The sequence below is a fragment of the Lonchura striata genome, chromosome 14, assembly GCF_046129695.1.
Source record: "Lonchura striata isolate bLonStr1 chromosome 14, bLonStr1.mat, whole genome shotgun sequence".
Taxonomy (NCBI): Eukaryota; Metazoa; Chordata; class Aves; order Passeriformes; family Estrildidae; genus Lonchura; species Lonchura striata.
Window position 1 is genome coordinate 528,860 of NC_134616.1, and position 20,890 is coordinate 549,749.

The 20,890-nt window shown below is 48.6% G+C and overlaps 1 protein-coding gene and 1 long non-coding RNA gene across 5 annotated transcripts in view; one reads left to right on the forward strand and one right to left on the reverse strand.

The window, feature by feature from the left end:
- Positions 1–5,256, forward strand: part of LOC110476876 (uncharacterized) — a 113,270-nt gene extending 108,014 nt beyond the window's left edge. The window contains exons 12-13 of the long non-coding RNA XR_013340781.1: positions 678–912; positions 5,035–5,256. This is a non-coding gene — a long non-coding RNA (uncharacterized LOC110476876). The remainder of the gene's footprint in view (positions 1–677; positions 913–5,034) is intronic.
- A 495-nt stretch (positions 5,257–5,751) lies between these two features.
- Positions 5,752–20,890, reverse strand: part of FGF13 (fibroblast growth factor 13) — a 167,300-nt gene continuing 152,161 nt past the window's right edge. For all 4 annotated transcript variants that reach the window (XM_031504774.2, XM_031504773.2, XM_021542163.3 and 1 more), the window contains 2 exons: positions 7,667–7,865; positions 5,752–7,231 (listed from right to left, as the gene is read on the reverse strand). In XM_031504774.2, the coding sequence (XP_031360634.1) occupies positions 7,095–7,231; positions 7,667–7,865 (336 nt within the window). In that variant the 3' untranslated portion in view covers positions 5,752–7,094. The remainder of the gene's footprint in view (positions 7,232–7,666; positions 7,866–20,890) is intronic.

The following is a 20,890-nucleotide window of genomic DNA, read 5'->3' on the forward strand; positions in this document are numbered from 1 at the left end:
CCTTCTGGTGATTAACCTTTTCCCCAGCTCCTGTCTCCTCTTGCCTGGAAGCTCCATCCAGCTCTGTAATCTTTTCAGCTGCTTAAACCCTTCTGCATTTCCATGGCAGCCTTCAAAGACTTGAGATCTTTGTGCAGCTGAGCAGCTGCCTCCTCTCCCTCTTGTTGTGGCCAAGGGGCTGGAGTCTGGTCTCCTCTTTGATGCCATTTCTGAGCAATTCTCCACCCTGATCATTCTCCTCCTGCTCACAGAGGGGTCAGGCGGTGCCCAGGGGAGTGTTTGGCTCTTGGAAGTGCTTGCATGAACAGGGCTGGCAGGGTTTTCATCTCCTCAGCAGTGGAGTTGCCAGTTTTCTGCCTTGCCAGGGGATTGCTGTGTGCTCTAAGCCTGCTGCACAGCTCGAGGTGCTCCTGGAGCTCCTGGTGCTGGCCTGTCCTCAGCAGCTCCCTCCAGCTGATTGCCAGGGACCTTTCACACGACAAACACCAACGGCTGGACACAGCTCTATCTGTCTGTCTGTCTGTCTATCTATCTCTCCATCTCTCCATCCACCCACCCCCCCCCACAATCTGTGCATGTATTTATGTGTGTCCCTGGCTTCTGTGCACGTTTGTGTGTGTGTCTGTGTGTGTATTTAATAGATTTCCGTGTGCTTAACGCATTTTCCTCCTCAGCAGAACTGAAAGCCTGGGAGGGCTGGCTGGAAGAATCCTGCCTTTGCTGATCTCCAGCAGCCAGGGTGGCTCTGCTGGATCCTCCGGGGGATGTGCTCTGCACGGGGGCAGGAGTGGGACTGGCACTGCAGGGCTGGGCTGCTGGCATCACCCAGCCAGAAGAGGAACGAGCTGGCAAGGGCAGCACCTGCAGTCCTGACTGCTCTGGGATTTCCTTGTCTCTTTGCTGTATGCAACGGTGAGATCTGCTGATTGAAACTCCCTAGAGAAATCTCATTATGTTATGTAATGCAAAACCTTTGGGGTTAATGTAAAATAATTTCACCAGCTCTGTGGCAGAGCTCTGTGGCAGGTGGGGTCTCAAGTGTTGCCCCTACTTCCAAATGCAGTAATTGTTATTTTAAATTAAGAAAGTAAAAAAAACCCACACCTTTAAACAACAACTGAAGTTCTGCTTTTGTTTAACAAGAAAAGGAGTTTAATTTTTAAAGATCACTCCATATTATTAACTTGCATAATTATCAGAAGGGATGGTTGGATGAGCAGACAATTAAAACAAGGAGAAGCTCAGAAGGAAAAGTTCACTATATTAGAGAGATAATGGGGGATAGTAAAACTATTTCAAGTACCATTTGAAGGAAAGCATTTGGGAAGAAAGTAGGATTAATTAAGTTTTGAAGCAATTGATTTTGCTATCTAAAACCATTTCCTAGATTAACAGTGTTGCATCCTTATGCAGGAGGTGATGTCTGGGTTCCTGAGGAGCAGGTGAGGTGCTGGTGGAGATAAAGGCTCCTGGAGCAGCAGGAGCTCCGGGCTGAGCAGGGCTGGGGGTGTCAGGCTGGGCTGGGCTGGCTGGGCTGTGAGGTTTGGGCAGCTGCTTGCAGCTCTAAACAAAGCTGTTTGCAGCTGTATGCACAGCTGTTTGCAGCTTTAAACCCAGCTGTTTGCAGCTCTAAACCCAGCTGTTTGCAGCCTTAAACACAGCTGCTTGCAGCTCTAAACACAGCTGTTTGCAGCTGTATAAACAGCTGCTTGCAGCTGTATACACAGCTGCTTGCAGCTTTAAACACAGCTGTTTGCAGCTGTATACACAGCTGTTTGCAGCCTTAAACACAGCTGCTTGCAGCTTTAAACACAGCTGTTTGCAGCTGTATGCACAGCTGTTTGCAGTTTTAAGCCCTGCCCTCTGCCAGGAGACAGCTCAGAGGAGCAGTGGCAGCACGCAGGGCTGAGAAACCCCTGGCACATCACAGCATTCATCCTGCCCCCCAGATGCTGAATTTAGGTGAGACATGCCAAACACTACTGGGGAAAAAAATTAGGCCTACAAGTACTGGAAAGTAATTTTCCATACGTGGTATTTGACTCTTAAATTTCAAATCATTAATAATGATCTTTGAAGGGAACCCTGTAAGTTGTCTTCTAATTCCTGATGAAATAGAATAATTTATAGCATCAATTTCTCTGATTAATGTAAAATGTGTTTCAAATTTGGGTTTTCCTTTAATATTTAAACTTTCCCTTGAGAGGAACTGCAGAAAGTGACTGAGTGCCCCCCAAACTGATGTGGTGTGTCCTCAAAGCAGGGTGAGATCTGCTACTGGAGCTGGTCAGCAATAAAACCACTGTACAGCAGCAGCCCCAGCTTATTTCAGGACCTGCTCTCCAAAAGGCATGAACCAGGCTCTGCTCACTCATGCCTGGGGAGAGAGTGTCTTAAAACCTTACTCTGTGAGTTGGAAATTTTTTGTTGTCAAGGACATGTCCGCAAAAATTGATGAAAACAGCCAAAGTTGGAGTTACTCAGGATAAATTGCATGGCAGGTCTTCTCCCTAAGAAATTAATTTATTTAAAATAGGTTTTCTACTGTACTTATATGTCATTTTTCAGAGCCAAAGTCAGACAAAACCATGGTGGTTTTAGTCTTGGTCTCACATCACGGAGGAAGCTGAGCTGCAGCATTTAGAGCAGCCATTCTCCGAGCTGGTCAAACACATCACACCTTGTGTCCTTCATCCAGCAGCTGAGGCTACAGAAAACTGAAACCCCGTCTTTGCTGCTCTTGGGCTGACCACTGGAGCTGCCCCTCTGTAGCTCAGGTGACAGGAAAGGAGAGTTTTGATCCAGGAAGGTCTCTGCCCCAGGGAACGCTGGCCATGCTGAGGTTGTGCTGCTGGAGCAGCCACCCTGACAAATCTGCAGAGCTAAAAAGCAGATCCCAGACAGCAGCGTTGGTTTCAGAGAGAATTGTTTATTAGGAAACAGGAGGTTGTTGCGTACAGATTCTGTCCTGCAAAAGTGTCCTGGTCACTTCTGGAAGTGGCAGGGAGACACGGGGCCAGGAGCTGGCCCCGCTCCCCACGCAGAGACACTCAGACACAGCAGAGCTCTGCCAGGCTGGCTGCAGCAGGGACAGCACCCTGAGCTGGCCACAGCTGCACCCACGGGAGAGCCTGGGACAGCAGGGCTCACCAGACAGCTGCCAGGCAGGGCAGAGCCCCTGCCTTCGTGCCAGCCGCGGGCTGGGCAGGAGCTGCCCAGACAAACCCTGCTGAGGTAGCACGAGGAACATCAAACTGAGCAGGGGAAGGAGGAACAGACGTCCCTGTGATCCAGAGAGGAGCAATTCCCACTCTAGCTCACCCCCACAGCAGGCAGCAGGGCTGGGGCCCTGCAGAGACCTGTGAGGACTGAGCTGTGCCCTGCAGGGACCTGTGAGCTGTGCCAGGGGCTCTCAAGGCACTCACTGTGCTCCCCCAGTGCTCCTGCTGCAGGGCTGCCCTGCTCCCTGGGCTGGAGGTGGCCTCTGCCCAGCCCCGAGGCGCCGTGGGGCTCTGCCAGGGGATGCCCAGGTGTGCCAGAAGCTGCTGGAGGGGGTGGCACCTCCTGGGCAGCACCGCTGGAGGGGCAGCTGGAAGGCATGCCCACCCTGGCAATGCCAGCAGGGCCTGCCCCTGCTCTGCAGGTGCCCAGCGCTCACAGGAGTGAGGGCTGGCAGCCACAGCAGCCCCTGGGCTTTTCCTGACTCCAGGGTGCCTCTTCCCGACTCTGCCCTGCCCTGTGGCACAGCAGAGCAGCTTTACCAGTGCCTCTGAGCTTTGGGAGACAAGCATCAAATGGACATTTTCCTAACATTTAGCAGGTTTCTTAAAAGAAGGCATTATCCAGGAGAAAAGCTGTGTAACTTTCTAATTTATGGGTGCTGAAAAAAATATTCTGGAGTCTGATTCCTCAGTCTGGTCCTCTGATGAAGCCACTTTCTTGTCTTAACTTTGCTGGCTGGGGAGGATATTCCCTTCACTCCCTGTCTGTAAAGTCGCAAATAACTTTCCTTATTAAATCCTAATTATGGCTCCAGAGACTACATGTAAAACCCCACTTTTAGAGTACATAACCGTTTGTCTACTATCAGCACTCTAGCAGGATTATTACCCTTTCAGGCCTCAGTAACCTGAAGGAGAAAATATTGTTGGACCAGGTTTGTCAGAAATGCAACGTAATTGTCAGAACCGTGTGCTTCTGGCTCTTCTATCCCCACACCTCTGCCCATCTCCACCCAGGAGCAGCCAGTGCCAGCCTGGAGTGTCAGAGAGCTCTGGGACAGATCTGGCAGTGAATGCTCACAGCTGACAGCAGCACCAACATGAAGATGGGTCAGGCTGCAAGCTCGGGAGGGGCATTTGTGAGGCAGGAGTTTCCCTGCTGCTGCTGCAGGCGAGCTGCAGGGCTGGGGATGCAGAGTGACAGGAGCACCGGAGCCATAAAGCAGAGCAGCAGAGCTCCAGTTATCTCTAGGGTACCAAACACAGCACTCAACTAGCTGGGTTACAAATATGCCTATTTTAAAATCAGCCTTTATGTTCCTAAGGCACTCAGACTCCTTTTTTGGAACATGTACCCAAATGGGTTTGATGTTTGGGGATGGGAGGGTTCCGAGAAATATTCCCCAAGGACATCCCACATTGAGTTGAAGGGAAGAGATGATCCAGACCCACGGAGTTATCAAAAGCTCTGGAGCAATTATGACCACTTCTGCAGTTTTTTAAGGATTTCTGCAGCACTGGGTGTGCTCCCACTCCCTTCACCCTATGGAAAGGGTCGAGCTGGGGAAACCTGGGCCCCCTAAGAGCAGGCCAGAGCTCTTCACTTGCTATTTGCCATGAAACAACACAGCTGTAGGTTTGAGCTGAAACAATCTCCTCCTTCCCTTCTCTCTCAGCCTTGACCTTAAAGCTGGTTTAATTCCAGCTCAGTCAGGTAGCAGGAACACAGAGCACACAACAGAATATCTCATTTTCATTTCAGCCTAACATTTAGGGGTAGATTTTTGACTGCATTTCCATCATTGTCTTCCAGAACTGGCTCTTCAGCCACCTAGGATGAAAACCTGTCCCTGCTAGGAGTTCTTGGAACACCTGAACGAGTGAAGCTCACCTGCCAGAGCTGTCTGGATGCTGCAGATGAGCAAAGTTTTCCTGGGAAGTTCTCCCCCAGAGAAAAAAGGCAGGAGAGAGGGATGCTCTCCCTCCAGAGCAAAGGTATGGGAGCCTTTTTCTGGGAGGCCAGACGAAGCTGGCTGTTAAATGCACCTGCAGTGATGGCCAGCAAATGCTGAGCCTCCCCCAGGAGTGCTGAGACCCCCAGGAGTGCTGAGACCCCATCCAGCAGAGCAGGAGCTGCCCGGGGCTCAGCGGGGCAGCCCAGGGGCCAGCAGCACAGCACAGCAGAGCAGGGCACAGCACAGCATGGCACAGCATGGCACAGCATGGCACAGCACAGCATGGCACAGCATGGCATGTCACAGCATGGCACAGCATGGCATGTCACAGCAGGGCACAGCAGGGCACAGGGCACGGCATGGCACAGCACAGGGCACAGGGCACGGCACAGGGTCACTCCCAAGGACAGCAGAGCGTGGCTGTGTCTGAGTTTCTCAGCTGGGCACACAGCACCAGCTCTGACAGTGCCCAAAAGCAAAGGAGGGTTGAATTTCTGTATGTATGGCGTTACAGGGAATGACCGTCACACAGAAAGATTTTGAACATTAATTACAATTGATTTGGAACATTAGTATCTTTTGTAACTTCATCGTTTAATTGCCAACCCTCTTCCCTTCAGATTAACCATGGATGTACAGCATACAATCAAACAAGCTTTTTTAAAAAGTACATCTTAATATAAATAGTTTATTCAGTGCATGGTTGTGTATACAACAAATAATAAACAACTTTTTTTGTAGCAGGCAGAAAGCTGCCTGTACAGACCTAATTCAGTTTTGGAGCACAGAATCCAACGATGATTAATGCACAAAATCTTACACATCATGCAACTCTATGCCAATATTCCAACTTTCTCCCATGCAGCAGACATGATGACCTAAATGGAAACCTAACTACGTTTTTTAAACAATTGTTTCCAATAGCATGTATAAGTATATGTTGTTTAGGGGTAACCTGTCCTAGCGCTTCCTCCTACACAATATTCACGTGCCCGTTACAGTGAAAGGACTTTTACAAATAAGACGTTTCTTATAAAAAAATTAAGTCACCTTAATTCCACAGTTTCTGTCTTTAGAAAAGAAGCCACAACGATAGTTTAACATGACACACAAAATGGAATTAAGAGAAATCTACACTGGAGGATAATTTTATCCCTTTCTGTTAACTTCCACTTGGGATAACAAAACAACTCAATTCCTACAGACTGGGGTTAGCACAAGAACTTTACCAGAAACTACAAATCTATAAAAATTTATTATTTCATTGTGTTTAAAACCACAAGAACACTGTTTGCTTGAGCCTGAGACACCAACTCTCAGTTCCAACCCTGAATTTTGAGTTATTTTTTAAAGACATAGCTTTAAAGACCCATTGGAGTTCTGAAATCAAAAAGTTGCACTATTCCAAATTAAAGGATACATTTTTTTATCAAGCCTTAGATATAAAACGGTAAGCCAAGGAAACGACAGAGTTTACGTATTTGTTTTTTGTTTGCCCCTATAAAACATACAAGCATTAAAATTTCCTTTGAAAAGCAAAAGTGGTCTTTTTCTGAGTTGGAAAGCAAATTCTTATCAGCAGCGAATGCTGTGAAATGTTTTTGTTTCGTTTTCCACAAAGCATAGGAGAGAGAGAAAGAGAGAAAGAAAAAGTGAGAGAGAGAAAGAGCTGGACATTTCTTGTGGGAGGTGTTCCCGCAGCTGTGCTGCTGCTCTCGGTGCCCCGTGCTGTGCACAGGCACCTCCTCCGTGCCGGGGCTCTCCTTTGGCAAGCAGAAGATCTGATGGTGGTGAGGGGGCTGTGGAGCTCGGCGCTGTCCTGGGCAACGGAAGGTTGGGACGAAGGACCGCGAGTAAGGATTCGACTGCATCCAGAGGTAAGGTTCTGATAGAGAGCACTTGGCTGGCCTCAGCCTGGCTACGTCGACTCGTTTTGGCTCATGGATTTCCCCCCATTTAGCACTCCTGAGACGCTTCTGCTCTTGGTTGGGGTCCCACTGCCAGACCTGGAGAACTCTGTGAGATCGTGGAGGGAAGGCTCTTTGTACATGGCCACTGCAAGGCAAGAGAGAGAAGGTCAGCACTGCTGCTGGGCAGAGCCCAGCCCTGACCCGCCAGGACTGCCAGCCAGCAGTGGGCAACGGGAGCAGAGACAAGAGCCAGGGCAAGGAGAGCCCTTCGTTCCAGCACCGAACCTCTGACATCAAAGCCCTGACATCCTCCTCCATGCACTGCCACTTTACAGGAGGGGAATGCCACTCCTCCCCTCCAGTGAAAGCCACCTGCCCTCTGCACTTACACAGCCTGCAGGACAAAAACCAGCATTTCCTTGGGACAGAGAAGCAGCACTGTCAGTAGTTGTGATTTCACCACGTCACAGAACATCACACTCCTGTTACACAAGGAGCTGGACACGTCAAACATAGGTGCACAGGAATTAAACACTACATAGTATCGGTCCAGATAAATGGAGCAAACCCAAGCAATTACCTTTTAAGGGTTTTGGAAGAAAGTGTGCTGCAGGTTTATTTTTCTTCACGTGGTTTCCTTTCATTATTTCTCCTTCTTTGTTAAGACCCAAATACCAGCCCCGGCCAGACTGTTGCTGTCTGTAGATCATTGAGGAATATGTCACATAGTAGTTTTCAAATACTGATTCTTTGAACTTGCATTCAGGTGTAAAATGTTCCTGTAAGAAAGCAACAGATCAATACGTGCAGGGCCGAATCTCACATCAGTAAATGAAAAAGCATGAAATACCCATTGCTTTCTGAATGGTTGGAGTCATACCTCTCATCCTCAGCTATCACTTACGAAACATGGGTCCTAAAAGGATTAACAAAAGAGTAACACAATGTGAAACCTGTGAAATGGTGCTGTGAGCAGGTCTCAGTAGAATGCAATAAGATCTTTTCGAAGGCTGAGTAAGGAGTGTGAGGATGTATTGATTGAGGCAGTAATGGGTGTCAGGCAGACACGGGGCTGTGTCAGCCCTGGGAGCAGCTGTGCTGCCCCTGCAGGCAGGAAGGGCCCAGGGGTGCTTTGTGCATCACCTGCAGCCCTGAGCGTGAGAGACAAGGGCAGAGCAGCCAGAGCCAAAGAGGAAATGGCTCCCAGTGCCCTGCCAGCCCTGGCTCCCTCAGCCTCTGGGCATTACAGCCTCTGCCCATCTCACCCACTCGAGAATGTGGCAGAGGAAGGGTTTGGTGTGGCCACGCCAAATCTCAGTCCTGTCACTGCACCACGGAGCAGCCAGATGTTTGCTGGCCTCCCCTGCAGGGCAGCCAGCTGCAGGGCAGTGCCCTGGTGCTTACAGTGCCCTACAGAGGCGTGAAAGGAAGGAGGAAAAACTGTGCTGGTATAATGATCGTAATTCTGATTTTAAAATACCACAGGAAATTAAATGTCTCAGGAGCTCAAGATATTCTTATGTAGCTTCTAAAGTATTCTCATGTGAGAAAAGGACGGTATTAGGAAAAAAAGAAACCCACCATTCTGAATTTTCTGCACATCTTTTGCCATTTTGTCTTTAAAAGAGAAAGAAAAAAGCTCCCATTCTCTGACTGGCATTTGCTTCAACAAAGAATGTGAAGCAAGCAATTTTTCTTCTTTTTTTTTTTTTTTCCTTTAAGCTAATTGGTTATTATTTAGTTATTTGACAATTGGTTTCAGTTGCTGTCAAATAGGGCCAGTCATTGCATTTTTGTAAGATTTCTGCATAAAAGCCTTCCCTCACTGTTCCCTGCCCAGCACCAGCCATGGCAACAAAGACTGTTGCAAGGGTATCATCCAATTAGCAGCAAAATGGAAAACTCCAGTGCTCCCACGGGCAGATTATGGCTTGTGTACAGTAATTTGGAGCTGTTTGGGTACAAAAGGCCTGTCGGTACACAGCAGCAGAGGGTCGGACTGCAAACAGAACCCCAACATTTCCTCCGAGCCCCCAGGAGCAGGGTAACCCCAGAAGGAGCAGCCCAGAGTCCCTGGCGGAGGGACAGGAGGGAGGACAGGGAACCTCCCTCACTCCTGGTGTCCCTCAGCTCTCCTGGCAGTGCTGTGCTCCTCTGAGCCTGCAGCCGAGCCCCTGCCCAGACAAAGAGAATTCTTTCTGTGAAACACCATTTCCATCTCTGCTTGCCTCCAAAGTCCCTGATGATGGCACCTAAATGACAATAAACTGCAGGCTCTCAAGCCCCTCACACATCCACCCTTAACACTGAATGAATGAATAAATAAATAAAAGGGGAAATCCAGCACATAAAAGTGCTGGATTCACCCTAGTCGTGACTCAGGCACACTTAAGTAAGCAGGAAGATGAACTGTCAGGGGCTGCTTCTTGGTTTTGAGCTGATCAGCTAAACTACTGAAAGGTTTCTTCATGAACAAATTCATGAATATGTGAAAAAAAAAAAGGAAAAAAATAATAATTTGGTGTATGATAATATAGTAAAAAGGCCTCATGGCATTTATTATACACTTAGAGTAGCTGTATTTCCAGGCAGCTGCCTAGATGATATCTAAAATAATTCAGGCTGCATTACAGACTGCCAAGCCTGAAAGCTAAAATATCACAAAAGCCAATCTGGAATTCTTCCTGCTCTGTTTCTGCAGAAGACGTATCTGAAGCCAAAACCCCTCCAAATGATCAGCCATCACACCCAGCTACCCTGCAGGACTCATGTTCATTATTCTGTGCTGCATGTGGCTCTGGAGCAGGAATTGAGGCAGAAAGGGGAGGCTGTGTGTGAGGAAGTGTTTGGAGCCCCTCGCTGGCAGGGATGCTCAGGGCACAGCAGCAGGAGGATGTTTGCTCTCTGCCATTTATTGCACTCTGAATTTGCACTCTGAATTTGCACAGCAGGGGCCATCACCAAATTGTTCCAGTCACGAGGCCAGGTCTGGGATTGTTCAAGGTTTCTTTCGCCACAGGTCGAATATCCTGCAGCAGTTTATTAGAACAATCACAGATTTTGTTCAGATGGACTTAGTGCCAGAGGCCTGAGCAAACAGCAAGAAAAGAAAATTTAACTTTGAGAAGTATTTAAGAAAAGTATTGTGTACTTGGGAGACTTGGAAAATGTTCTTATATATTGAGCATGTAATTATATTCCTTGTGATCAATGACTATGTCTGTGTACAGGATTTATCCTTTATTTTCTCCACTTAATGAAAATTGGATTTTTTTCCCTCCATATCCCAATTTCTTTCAGAACTATAATGTAGCCCAGGATTCCATTTTATAATCATGAATTTTTGAAGGAGCCTCGTTAAGGCTCCAGAGTAGTGATTTTCTGCGCCAGCGAGCCTGCCTTTTTTTATTAACAGAGATTGATTTTCTCCATCTTGGCATGCGAAGTGCCAGGGTGCACCCTCTGGCCCATCACCCTGAGATGTGCAGTGCTATCAGCAGCACAGGATGGGAACACTTCGGCTTTCATGGCATCAGCAATTACAGCTTTTAGATCCAGTGTGAGGATCTGGGGGATTTCCTGAGCCCCCAGAAGCCATTTGCTGCAGCAGTGGGAATGACAATTACATTTGTGTCAGACCTGTCACTTTTCCGGGCAGGTTCCAAGCCCCTGGGCTGGTGCTGTGCCCGGGTTTCCCGTTCTGAGCATCCTGGGGATGCCAGCACAGCTCTGCCCTGTGTGCACAGCGGGGTCCTGGGGGCTCTTGGCCAGGGCTGTCACTGTCACTGTCCCCAGCCCTGGCAGCCACCAAAGGCACTTTTCCAGAACAAACTGGGGGTCTGAGGTGCTGGAGCAGCCCAGGGGCAGCATCACTGGCTGCAGGTGGCCCAGAGGGGCTGTGGGGCTGGACTGACTGCTACAGACTGCCAGCTGAGCTGTGGGACAAGTCCCCTGGAGCCACTCCAGGGATGTGCACTTGCCACACAACCACAACCATTAGATCAAAAATGACAAAGAAAACAGACACTGAATTTGCTCAGGAAAACAGCTGAATGACAGGAGTGATAGGGAGGCAAAGCTTTGTGGAGAGTGATCCCAGACAACTCCATAGAATGGATTTTCCTTATTGCTAGTGCAGTAAACAGGAATTTACCAAGTGAAACACAAATGGTCAGTGGCGTGTAAAATTATTTAGTGCAAAGCTTCTGTGAAGAGTACAAAGGAGCCCAAGGAAGAAGCTGGATAACCAGGATCTCCAGAGAAAGATTTCAGGTTGTCACTAGGTATTCTCTGAATCCATGAGGAAAGCACTGAAAAGAGCCTGAGTGGTTCCCTTGGCATCACTCCTTTGCACAGCAAACCAAATGCACAAATTCAGGTGAAGCAAAGTAGAAAACATATTAATTACAAACACAGAGATGCAGAGGTGTGAATTTTGTTCATTACTCTTTTTCTGCCCTTATCAGTGACTCAGCTGAGCAAATGTCTCCATCTCTGCCCAGGTTTTTAAGTGGCCTTTAGGCCCCTCAATAACCCATAAATGAGAACTGGGTGCATCACCTCAGCCAGGATGTGCTGCCTGATGGCCCAAGGGAAACGGCTCAGAGACTGCAAACAAGGCTGGGATTTAACTGAGCAGGAACTATGCACAATCATTATTGTTCCCCTGCCTTTTGGTGATGCTTCACTTCACACCTGTGCTGATCAACCAAAGCATTCCTTATCTGGGGCAGGAAAACTAAGGCATGATACATGCAGAAGGAAGGCACTCTCCTGATTACTGCAGAGGAAATTAATCCTGCTGGAAAAAAACTGTAATGGGGCTTAAAACTTCTGCAAGATGCCCAGGAGTCCACTTCAGAGGTGTCAAACATAGGTCCCTGTCCTAATCCATCCCAGTGAGTTTTGACATAGAATTTACTTGCTGTGAAGAAGGACAGAAGATCCACGTTACCCCAGATTCTTCTTTTCTGCATCACGTTTACTTCTGATGATGCTGGAATCATTGTAGAGGGAAACCTCTGCCACTACCTAAATGACCAAGCCTCATTTCAATACTTTCTAATGCTTGCCTAATTTTTAATGCCTCTTTTGGTTTCTGCAGCTTTAGGAGGAGCACTCGGGTCACCCAAAGCAGCACGGGCAGCTGCAGCAGCTCCCTCTGTGTGCAGGTATCAGTGTGCAGCAAACACCCCAAGCCCTGCAGCCCGAGCATCATTCCAGCAGCCCTGGGGCTGTGCCAGCTGCTGCATCCTGCTCCCACTGAAAACTCCCAGGGAACTCCCAGAGAACTCCCAGAGAACTCCCTTTTCCTCTCAGCCAGCAGGCTCTCTGTTTCCCCAGAGCAGCCAGTCCTTTTCAGAGTTTTCCTAAGCTCATTATCCCTGTTCCCTGCCACAGAGGCCTCCACAGGTGAATCCAGCACTGTGGAAAACACATCTACAATGTGTCTGCTGTTGTTTTTTATCATAACCACACTTCTTGGTTTTGTTTTTTTTTTTTTTTTTTTTACAGCTTTCAATTTTGGAAAACAGCACATAAAAGTACTCAGCGTGCCTCTTCTGTGCCATTCATTACCCCACATCTCTCCATCCTGCCTCTGCCTATTCATCTCTTGTCTTAACTAAGCAGGCCTAATCTTTTTAAATCTCTTCTCATATGAAAGCTTCTCAGTGCCTTTAATCATTTTCAGTACCCTTCACTGAATTCTTTCTTTTTTTCCCCTCTATCATTTCCAGAACTGAAACACAACATTTAAGATGAGGTTGCACCTTTGAGTTGCATAACAGAGGTATTTTCAGTCATTTGTCTTGTGACAAAGTAAAATGGACTTTGTTGCCCAACCTCACTATTGTGCATTTGTAGAAAAGTTCTTTATATTTTCAGTTGTGTCTCTGATAAATATAGTCCGATGTTATGGTATTGCTGGCCCTCTGATTAGTCAGTGTACCCAAGCTTAATTACTAAAGGAAGGGGTAAATATGCAAAAAGCAGCTCCAACAGCTTTCTTCCCCAGAACTAGAGCAGAGAGCCCCAGAGATGCTAAGAACCTATTTTATAACAAACCCATTATTACACAGATAACCTGCCAGGCACTGCAATCAGATTTCTAGCAGTTATAATTGACATCAAATCCTGCTACTGTCAAATCTCTCCAACACAGCTGTTGAACAGAATGTCCTCAACTTAAGGGTGTCATTTAAGTGTGTGCTTTTTAATAAAGAACAGACCTAGGTTGGGAAAAAAATCCCTTGAAAGTGTGGGGCTCATCTGCTGCTCTCAGTCACGGACAGCCCTTCACGCCCTTGTTCCAAGGGCCCAGCTCTGAGCCCACTGGCACTGGCTGGACATGGCACTGGCACCTGAGGGAGTACAGGGAGCAGAGCCTGGCACAGCCTGGCACAGCCCAGCCTGGCACAGCCCAGCCTGGCACAGCCCAGCCTGGCACAGCCATGCCCAGCCTGCCCTCCCCAGCCCCAGAGCGTGTGCTGACGCTGGAGGGGGAGGATGGGGAAGAGCTCAGCTGCTGCTGAACGAGCTCTTCTTCTGCACACCAGCAATTGCCTCTGCTCAGTGACGGGGACAGGCTGCAAGAGGAAGATAAATAGCAGCAGGAGCTGCAGGAGGAGAATAATGGCACACTGCATCACACAGGCTCCTGCCTGCCTGCCTGCCAGCTGAGGGTGTTCCACAGGACAGCCAGAGCCAGCCCTGCCCGCTGCCTCTGCTCTGTGGGTGCCACTCCTGCAGCTCTGGCTCAGCCATCCAGGTGCCCAGCACAGCTCTGGCACAGCCATTCCAGGTACCCACTCCTGGTTCTCTGCCTCAGCCATTCCAGGTGCCCATTCCTGATTCTCTGCCTCAGCCAGTCCAGGTGCCCACTCCTGGTTCTCTGGCTCAGCCATCCCCAGGTGCCCAGCACAGCTCTGTGCCTCCTCCTGGCAGCCCAGCAGTGCCCAGCCTCTGTGCTGTTCCCACGCTGCCCTGGGCACTGCCTCCCCTGCAGCAACACTGCAAAACCTATTTTGGGAACCCTTGGAAGGCTTTGTAAAGTAACACCTGCAGCAGAGTTTTTAGACTGGCATTACATACTAAAAAATAACACAAGCTAACAGGCCTAGTAATTAATATCAGCCTATCAATATTAGGCTTTTATTCTGAAGCATGACATTGCAAGCATACTTGTTCATGTGGGCAATGTCAGTGCTGGGAAATGCAAGCAGGACATTATACTCAACAAAAGCAGTGACTCCTTCAGAGCCTGACCCAAAATGCATTTTAACCAAGACAAATCCTACCCATGCCTTCTCTGCATTTTGGTTAGCTCCTAATGTTCAGGCAGCCTGCAAAGACACACAGACCTCTTGCTTTAAGAAACCTAGGATATTTGATATTTGTCACTATTAATTCAGCTCGCTTTATACAAAGTGTAAATATAAAAATTGAGCTTAATAATAATAATAACATGAATGTCACGGGTTCAAGGAACTGCTTAGCTCCATCCTGACCAAACCAGCACCTCTGCCTGACCAAATGGTAATGAGACCTTTTCAAATGAGCTTGATTTACTGAAATCTGCTCATTCATGCATGCCATGGGTGGATGTTTTTCAAACCTCAGCAGGCTGACAGTGCAGGGCATTACTGGCAGCCAAACCCTGCTTTTTGCCACTGAGCAGTGATACTCTGGAATTTGTGCACCCTCACAGCTCCCAAAATGCTGTATTGACCATATGCTGCTGAGGGGATCTCAGAGGGATGTTTGTGTTAGAGATGGTAGGCTCATTGTGAGATCTGAGAGATTTCAGCTGGCAAAACCTTTAGTAACAAGATAATAAGGGATTACACAGGGGAGATGGGATACAAGAGTGGCCCTTTACTGATGCTGACTGGGAGAACACATTTGCTTCAGCAGGTGAAGACCCCACCTATGAAGGGACACAAGCAGAGAACAGGCTAAATTTCTCTCTGTAAATCACATATACACGTCTTGTAAGCATTTTAAGTTTTGGAGAAGTTTTCCAGCACTTGCATGTCCTCTTAACAGGCCTCCAGCAAGCCAGTGAAGGCAAGAAATAGCCCTGTCCTTCCAAGAGCCAGCCTGGGCACACAGATAAGCTGACAGAGCTCTGGCTTCTTTCTCCCACAGTGATAGGGACCTTGCAGAGGCCTGTCACTTGGCTGCTTTATGACTCCCTGCTGTGTACAAGGTTACTCTGGAGCCAGACTTTTGGGAGACACCATGCTGCTGTTGTCTAAGCAGCAGAGGAGAAACAGGTCCCTGGTAAAACACTTGCAAACCTAATTTAAACTTGGAAGACACCCAAATGTCTCTGGGAGGTGCAATTTAAAACCCTAACCTAAGATAGTCTGGACTGCAATCACAGATTTCTGGGAATGCTGTGGGACACTTGCTCCATGAATCAAACACTGCAGATCTCTGTATTATAACATTTCAACAGGAGAGCTGTTCTGAGTCAAAGAACCCTTTCCATCCCCATCCCCATCCCCATCCCCATCCCCATCCCCATCCCCATCCCCATCCCCATCCCCATCCCCATCCCTTCCCTGACAGTGGTACCTGGTGAACAGACAGGGAGCTCCCTAAAAGGATTTAGGAGGGTTTGAGTGAAATCTTTGTCCCTGAATCAGACAAGAAGGTGAATGATGTGAGCACTTTGATTTGAGAACTAAGCCTTGTAGCTCTGCCTCAGGAAGTCTGGAGCACAGCTGACACAAAGAGCTGGCGGGACGCTACCAGCTGCTGGCTCCTGTGCCCCAGGGAGGAATGTGAAAGGCAGGACCCAGGTCAGGCTGACAGCTGCTGCTGGATTTTTTCTGGGGGTGCCTGAAGTGCCTTGGATCAGCTCTGCCCTGAGCTGTGGCTGTCCATGGGAAGCCTGCAGCAGAGGAGGCAGCCTGACAGACAGAGGTCTGTCCAGCAGGAAAGGTGATCACCATCTCCCATTTCCCAGGGCCTGATCCCCATTCCTCTGTCCAGGCATGGCCTCCCTGATCCCTGCCCACCACAGTGCCCAGGGGCAGCTGCTCGTGTGCACAGCAACACCACCCAAAATTACCAACCTAGCAGGGATTCCTGCGCTTTCATTACAGTGCAATCTTCTTAGAATTAGTCCTGGGCGGCTTTGCCGAGGATTAATTGGGTCTACAAACTAATTATTTTCTTTCTGCAGGTAATAACAGTTTGTCTGCTGGTCTCTTGTCTTTTTGAACTCCTGCTGCTGACATTCAGCTCTTCATTTCAGTGTCTCCCAGCACTGGATGTTATTGAAAAGCAGCTGCTGGCAGAGCTGCAAACACAGCCAGGAAAGCCCAGAATGCAAGCTGGAAAATGATGAGGAAGAACAAGATTCGTTTCTTCCCCTACATTTTGCAAAGCTGTTACCTGTTTCTGAATGGCATTTCCAATTCGACTCTGGGAACTGCTAAAGCATTTACATAAGAATGCAAAAATGCACACATTATCACTGCAGGAAGCACTTAAAATTTAAGATAATTATATAGTATGGAACCCATTTCAAAGGACTCAAACAAAATAACAACTAATTCTAGAGAGTCACCCTTTAAGATGATTATTACTCTGCACTGCCGCTCATCTCCCACTAAAAAAATCCTCCTCTTTACAATTATATGCACATGATGAATTCCCACTTTGTTCTTCCCCCATCAAGCTCCCACAGCTGCCACTGACAAATCTGCATCCTCCAGGAGCTTAACGAGACAACCAAAACATCCACACTGGGGAGGGAGGTGAAGCTGCCAGGGCCAGGCTGCCCTCCCTTCCCGGGGCGCTGGCACAGGGACAGGGCACCCCTGACCTGCCTGACCCCCAGGGACCTGAGTGACCCCCAGGGACCTGAGTGACCCCCAGGGACCTGAGTGACCCACAGGGACCTGCCTGACCCACAGGGACCTGAGTGACCCCCAGGGACCTGCCTGACCCACAGGGACCTGCCTGACCCCCAGGGACCTGAGTGACCCCCAGGGACCTGAGTGACCTACAGGGACCTGCCTGACCCCCAGGGACCTGAGTGACCTACAGGGACCTGAGTGACCCCCAGGGACCTGCCTGACCCCCAGGGACCTGAGTGACCCCCAGGGACCTGCCTGACCCACAGCTGTGGTCCAGAAGCACACCTGGCTCCCCAGGGCTGCACCTCATTGTCAGACACAGAACCCAGAACCCAGAGCACAGAACAGAGAACACAGAACACAGAACCCAGAACAAACACAGAACCCAGAACCCAGAGCACAGAACAGAAAAGACAGAACCCAGAACCCAGAACAAACACAGAACCCAGAATCCACCAGCAGCAGCTCCCTGTGCTCAGGTGTTCTCCCCACAGGAGCACTTGCACAAAGCAGGAAATGAAGACCCAGCTGTGCCACGCTTTGCCCAAGGCTAATGAGGAATTTACTGCCCAGCACGGATTAAAACCCCAGAACTCCTCTTGCACCATGACTGTCCCTTGTGCAGACCTTTCCTGTCTCAGCTGGCTCCACAAAGCTCTGCTGCATCTGAGGGCAAGATGAGCCCCCAGGCTCTTGATCTCCTGGGTTCTAAACCCACCAAATGCCCTGAAATAGCCCCAGTGCTTGCACTCTCCTCACCCCTGCTGCCACTTTGGCTTTTTCTGTCCTCAGAAGCGAGCTGGGCTCCCCAGCAGCGAGGGGCTCCCACGGGTGCACAGAGCAGGACTCTGCACCGAGAGCTTCTCCCTGCCCTGCCCAAGGGGTGCTGGGAGGAGCTGCTGGGCATCACTAACCAGCAAAACATGGCCCACGTGCATCACCAGCTGCCCCTGCACCAGTTACAGTCTGTAGCTACAAGTAAGTCAAGTACTTTATTTGTGTAATTACAAGGAACTGATCCCTGGGGGTCATACAAATAATTCAGTATACTAGCTAAAAATGAACTTTCTGAGAACATTCACACTAGTATAATCTGATGGGATGCAGAGTTCTGGGAAACAAATGCCAAAGGGGATGAAAAAACAGCTAAAGCTAATTTATTTTTAAAATCAAATTAATATTAGCTTTTTTTTTTTTTTTGGTCTTTATTTGCTCAGCTTTAAGGAATAGCCTCTTTGCTTCTTTGTTGCTATTTGTTTTTCTCGGGCAATATATCCCAGCCTGAGGAATTGTATCCGAGGTTCAACACGAGTGCCAAGGAGTGAAATGCAGTTAGAATAAAGCTCCCACTTGTGGGAGGCACCTCTGTCCATCAAGCCTTCCAGGAGCTTCTGAAAAACAACCCCCGTTATTAAACTAAACACCTTGTGTCAAATGGCAGAGGGACAGAGAGGAAACTTACCGGCTAATAACGCAGCAATAAAGGAATGTACAGGGAGGAGGAAATTAGGCTGTGCAGGCACAGCAATAACATTGTCCCACAAAATCCAGTACTGGAAGAGATAAAAGTTTTCCATCCTGATATTCCGCCGTGACAAGCATGAGACAGCATGCAGAAGAACAAGGGGAAAAAGGGGAAAAGATGAAAGACAGCAGCAGAAAAAGGTGAGCTACAGGAAACTGCTGGCTTCACAGAGGGCAGGTGAGGAGAGGGGCAGGGCTGTGATCTCAGAGCCCTGCTCAGCCCTGCTGCCCATCCACCTGGCACAGCCTGGCACAGGGCACCAAAGCTGCCCCATCCACCCGGCACAGCCTGGCACAGGGCTGGGCTGCCCATCCACCCGGCACAGCCTGGCACAGGGCACCAAAGCTGCCCAATCCACCCGGCACAGCCTGGCACAGGGCTGGGCTGCCCAATCCACCCAGCACAGCCTGGCACAGGGCACCAAAGCTGCCCCATCCCACCCAGAACAGCTTGGCACAGGGCACTAAAGCTGCCCAATCCACCCGGCACAGCCTGGCACAGGGCACCAAAGCTGCCCCATCCATCCAGCTCAGCCTGGCACAGGGCTGGGCTGCCCAATCCATCCGGCACAGCCTGGCACAGGGCTGGGCTGCCCAATCCACCCAGAACAGCTTGGCACAGGGCACCAAAGCTGCCCAATCCACCCAGCACAGCCTGGCACAGGGCACCAAGGGCTGGGCTGCCAGGGCTGCTGACGAGGCAAGCCAGCTACAAAATGTGTGTCACTGACATGTTTCCTAACAGCACTGACAGACTTTAATAAGCAAGCTATTCTTCAGTTTTGATTTGAGGTGTATATAATTAGGGAGTGTGGGTGTTGAGTGATAAAACCCACAAGAAATACACAAATTAGAAGCACTGATTTTTTTGAAACCATGGCCTGTTTCAGACTGAGTGGCATGACCTATTTTTATTGTATTATTATATTTGGAAAATAAAAGGAAAACTTTTCTTTTTCATCTCTTCTTCAGCATAGGAAAGACTGGGGACAAATGGCACTGCTCTTTTAAGGTCTCCTCTTTCAAAACTTAAGAATTTTATTTGTGGTTTGATTTCTTTTATTGTTAACTGGCTTCTTCCTAGAAGAGATGAGATCTAGCTTTTTCCAGATTTTCCACTAATCACTTTCACAAACTTCCCTACAAACTCAGTTAAGCATTTCTCTGTTCCACATTTGAGTAAGACCAGGGAAAGCCAGAAATATTCTATGACTGCTGACCAAAAGCAAGAGTTTACAATGGATTTCAAGAATAATCTTTTGATGGGAACAAATCTGATGCTCAAATGTAGCTACCACACTCAAAAAAACAAATAAAAAAGATCCTCTCTGAATTTTCAGGCATTTCCTTACATGGCAAGATCTTTTCCATGGGCTCTGAAAGTGAAATATCCAGTCCAACTTTCTGTACAGCCTTAGGAATGCCAATCCAACTTTCTGTTCAGCCTTAGGAATTCCTGCTCCTCACTGTCACCACTAATGGGTTGAGCAGGAGATCAATACAGCAACTGCACAAAATACATTTTTCTGTCTCTCTCAGGAATTTAATCAATTCCTTTTAAAATAAGGTAGATTATCTTAATTAAATTTATAACGTGAAGTCCTTTGGTGTGCAGGACAATGTCTTATTCCAGTATCTTCACAATCTTTCATCCAGGCCTCCCGTGGCCCCAGCTCATGAATTGCCTTTTCTAGAGCACCTTATCATCTCTCCATCCATCGTGTGACTGCTGTGTACTGACCCACCCTTATCTCTGCTGCCTGCTGGACAAAAGGCCAGCGTTATTATTTCCCAAAAATGCACTCGGCAGGGCTGACCAGGGGTGGTTGCTGAGGCTCTATCAAATACACATCTCCCAAATCCCCGTCCTGCTGTGTCCCAGGGGCTGCCCTGAGCCAGCACAGGCTGCTCTGCTGTGCCATCCCCAGCTGGGCACAGCCTGCCCCGAGCCCTGCCAGCCCTCCCCAGGCTTCTCCCCAGAGCTCATCCATCCACCTCCTCCTGCATCCTGCCAAGCTGCAGCCAGCAAAACCAGCTTTAGTCCCATGGGAAACACCGGGACTGAAGAACCTGTTCTTATTTCAAATCAGTGTGAAACACCAAAATCCTGTATCAAAATTTGTACCTTTTCTTCTAGATACACCCATCTATCTCCCAGCTTTCTCTCCTGAAACCAATTTTCCTGGTCTTTGTTTATCCTCATGGATGAAGAGCCCTGGTTTGCAGATGTCTTCATAGAGTACCTCATCCAGAGCATCCCTGATCCTGGTTCCCCAAAGATCTTCTTAGAGCTGTCATCCATTCAAATTCATAATAGCAGTGATTAATAGGAATAAGAATATAAAGCCAGCAGCAACAAGAGCTTAGTGGGAATGCTATACTTTTAAATGGAAGCTGATTAGTCTCAG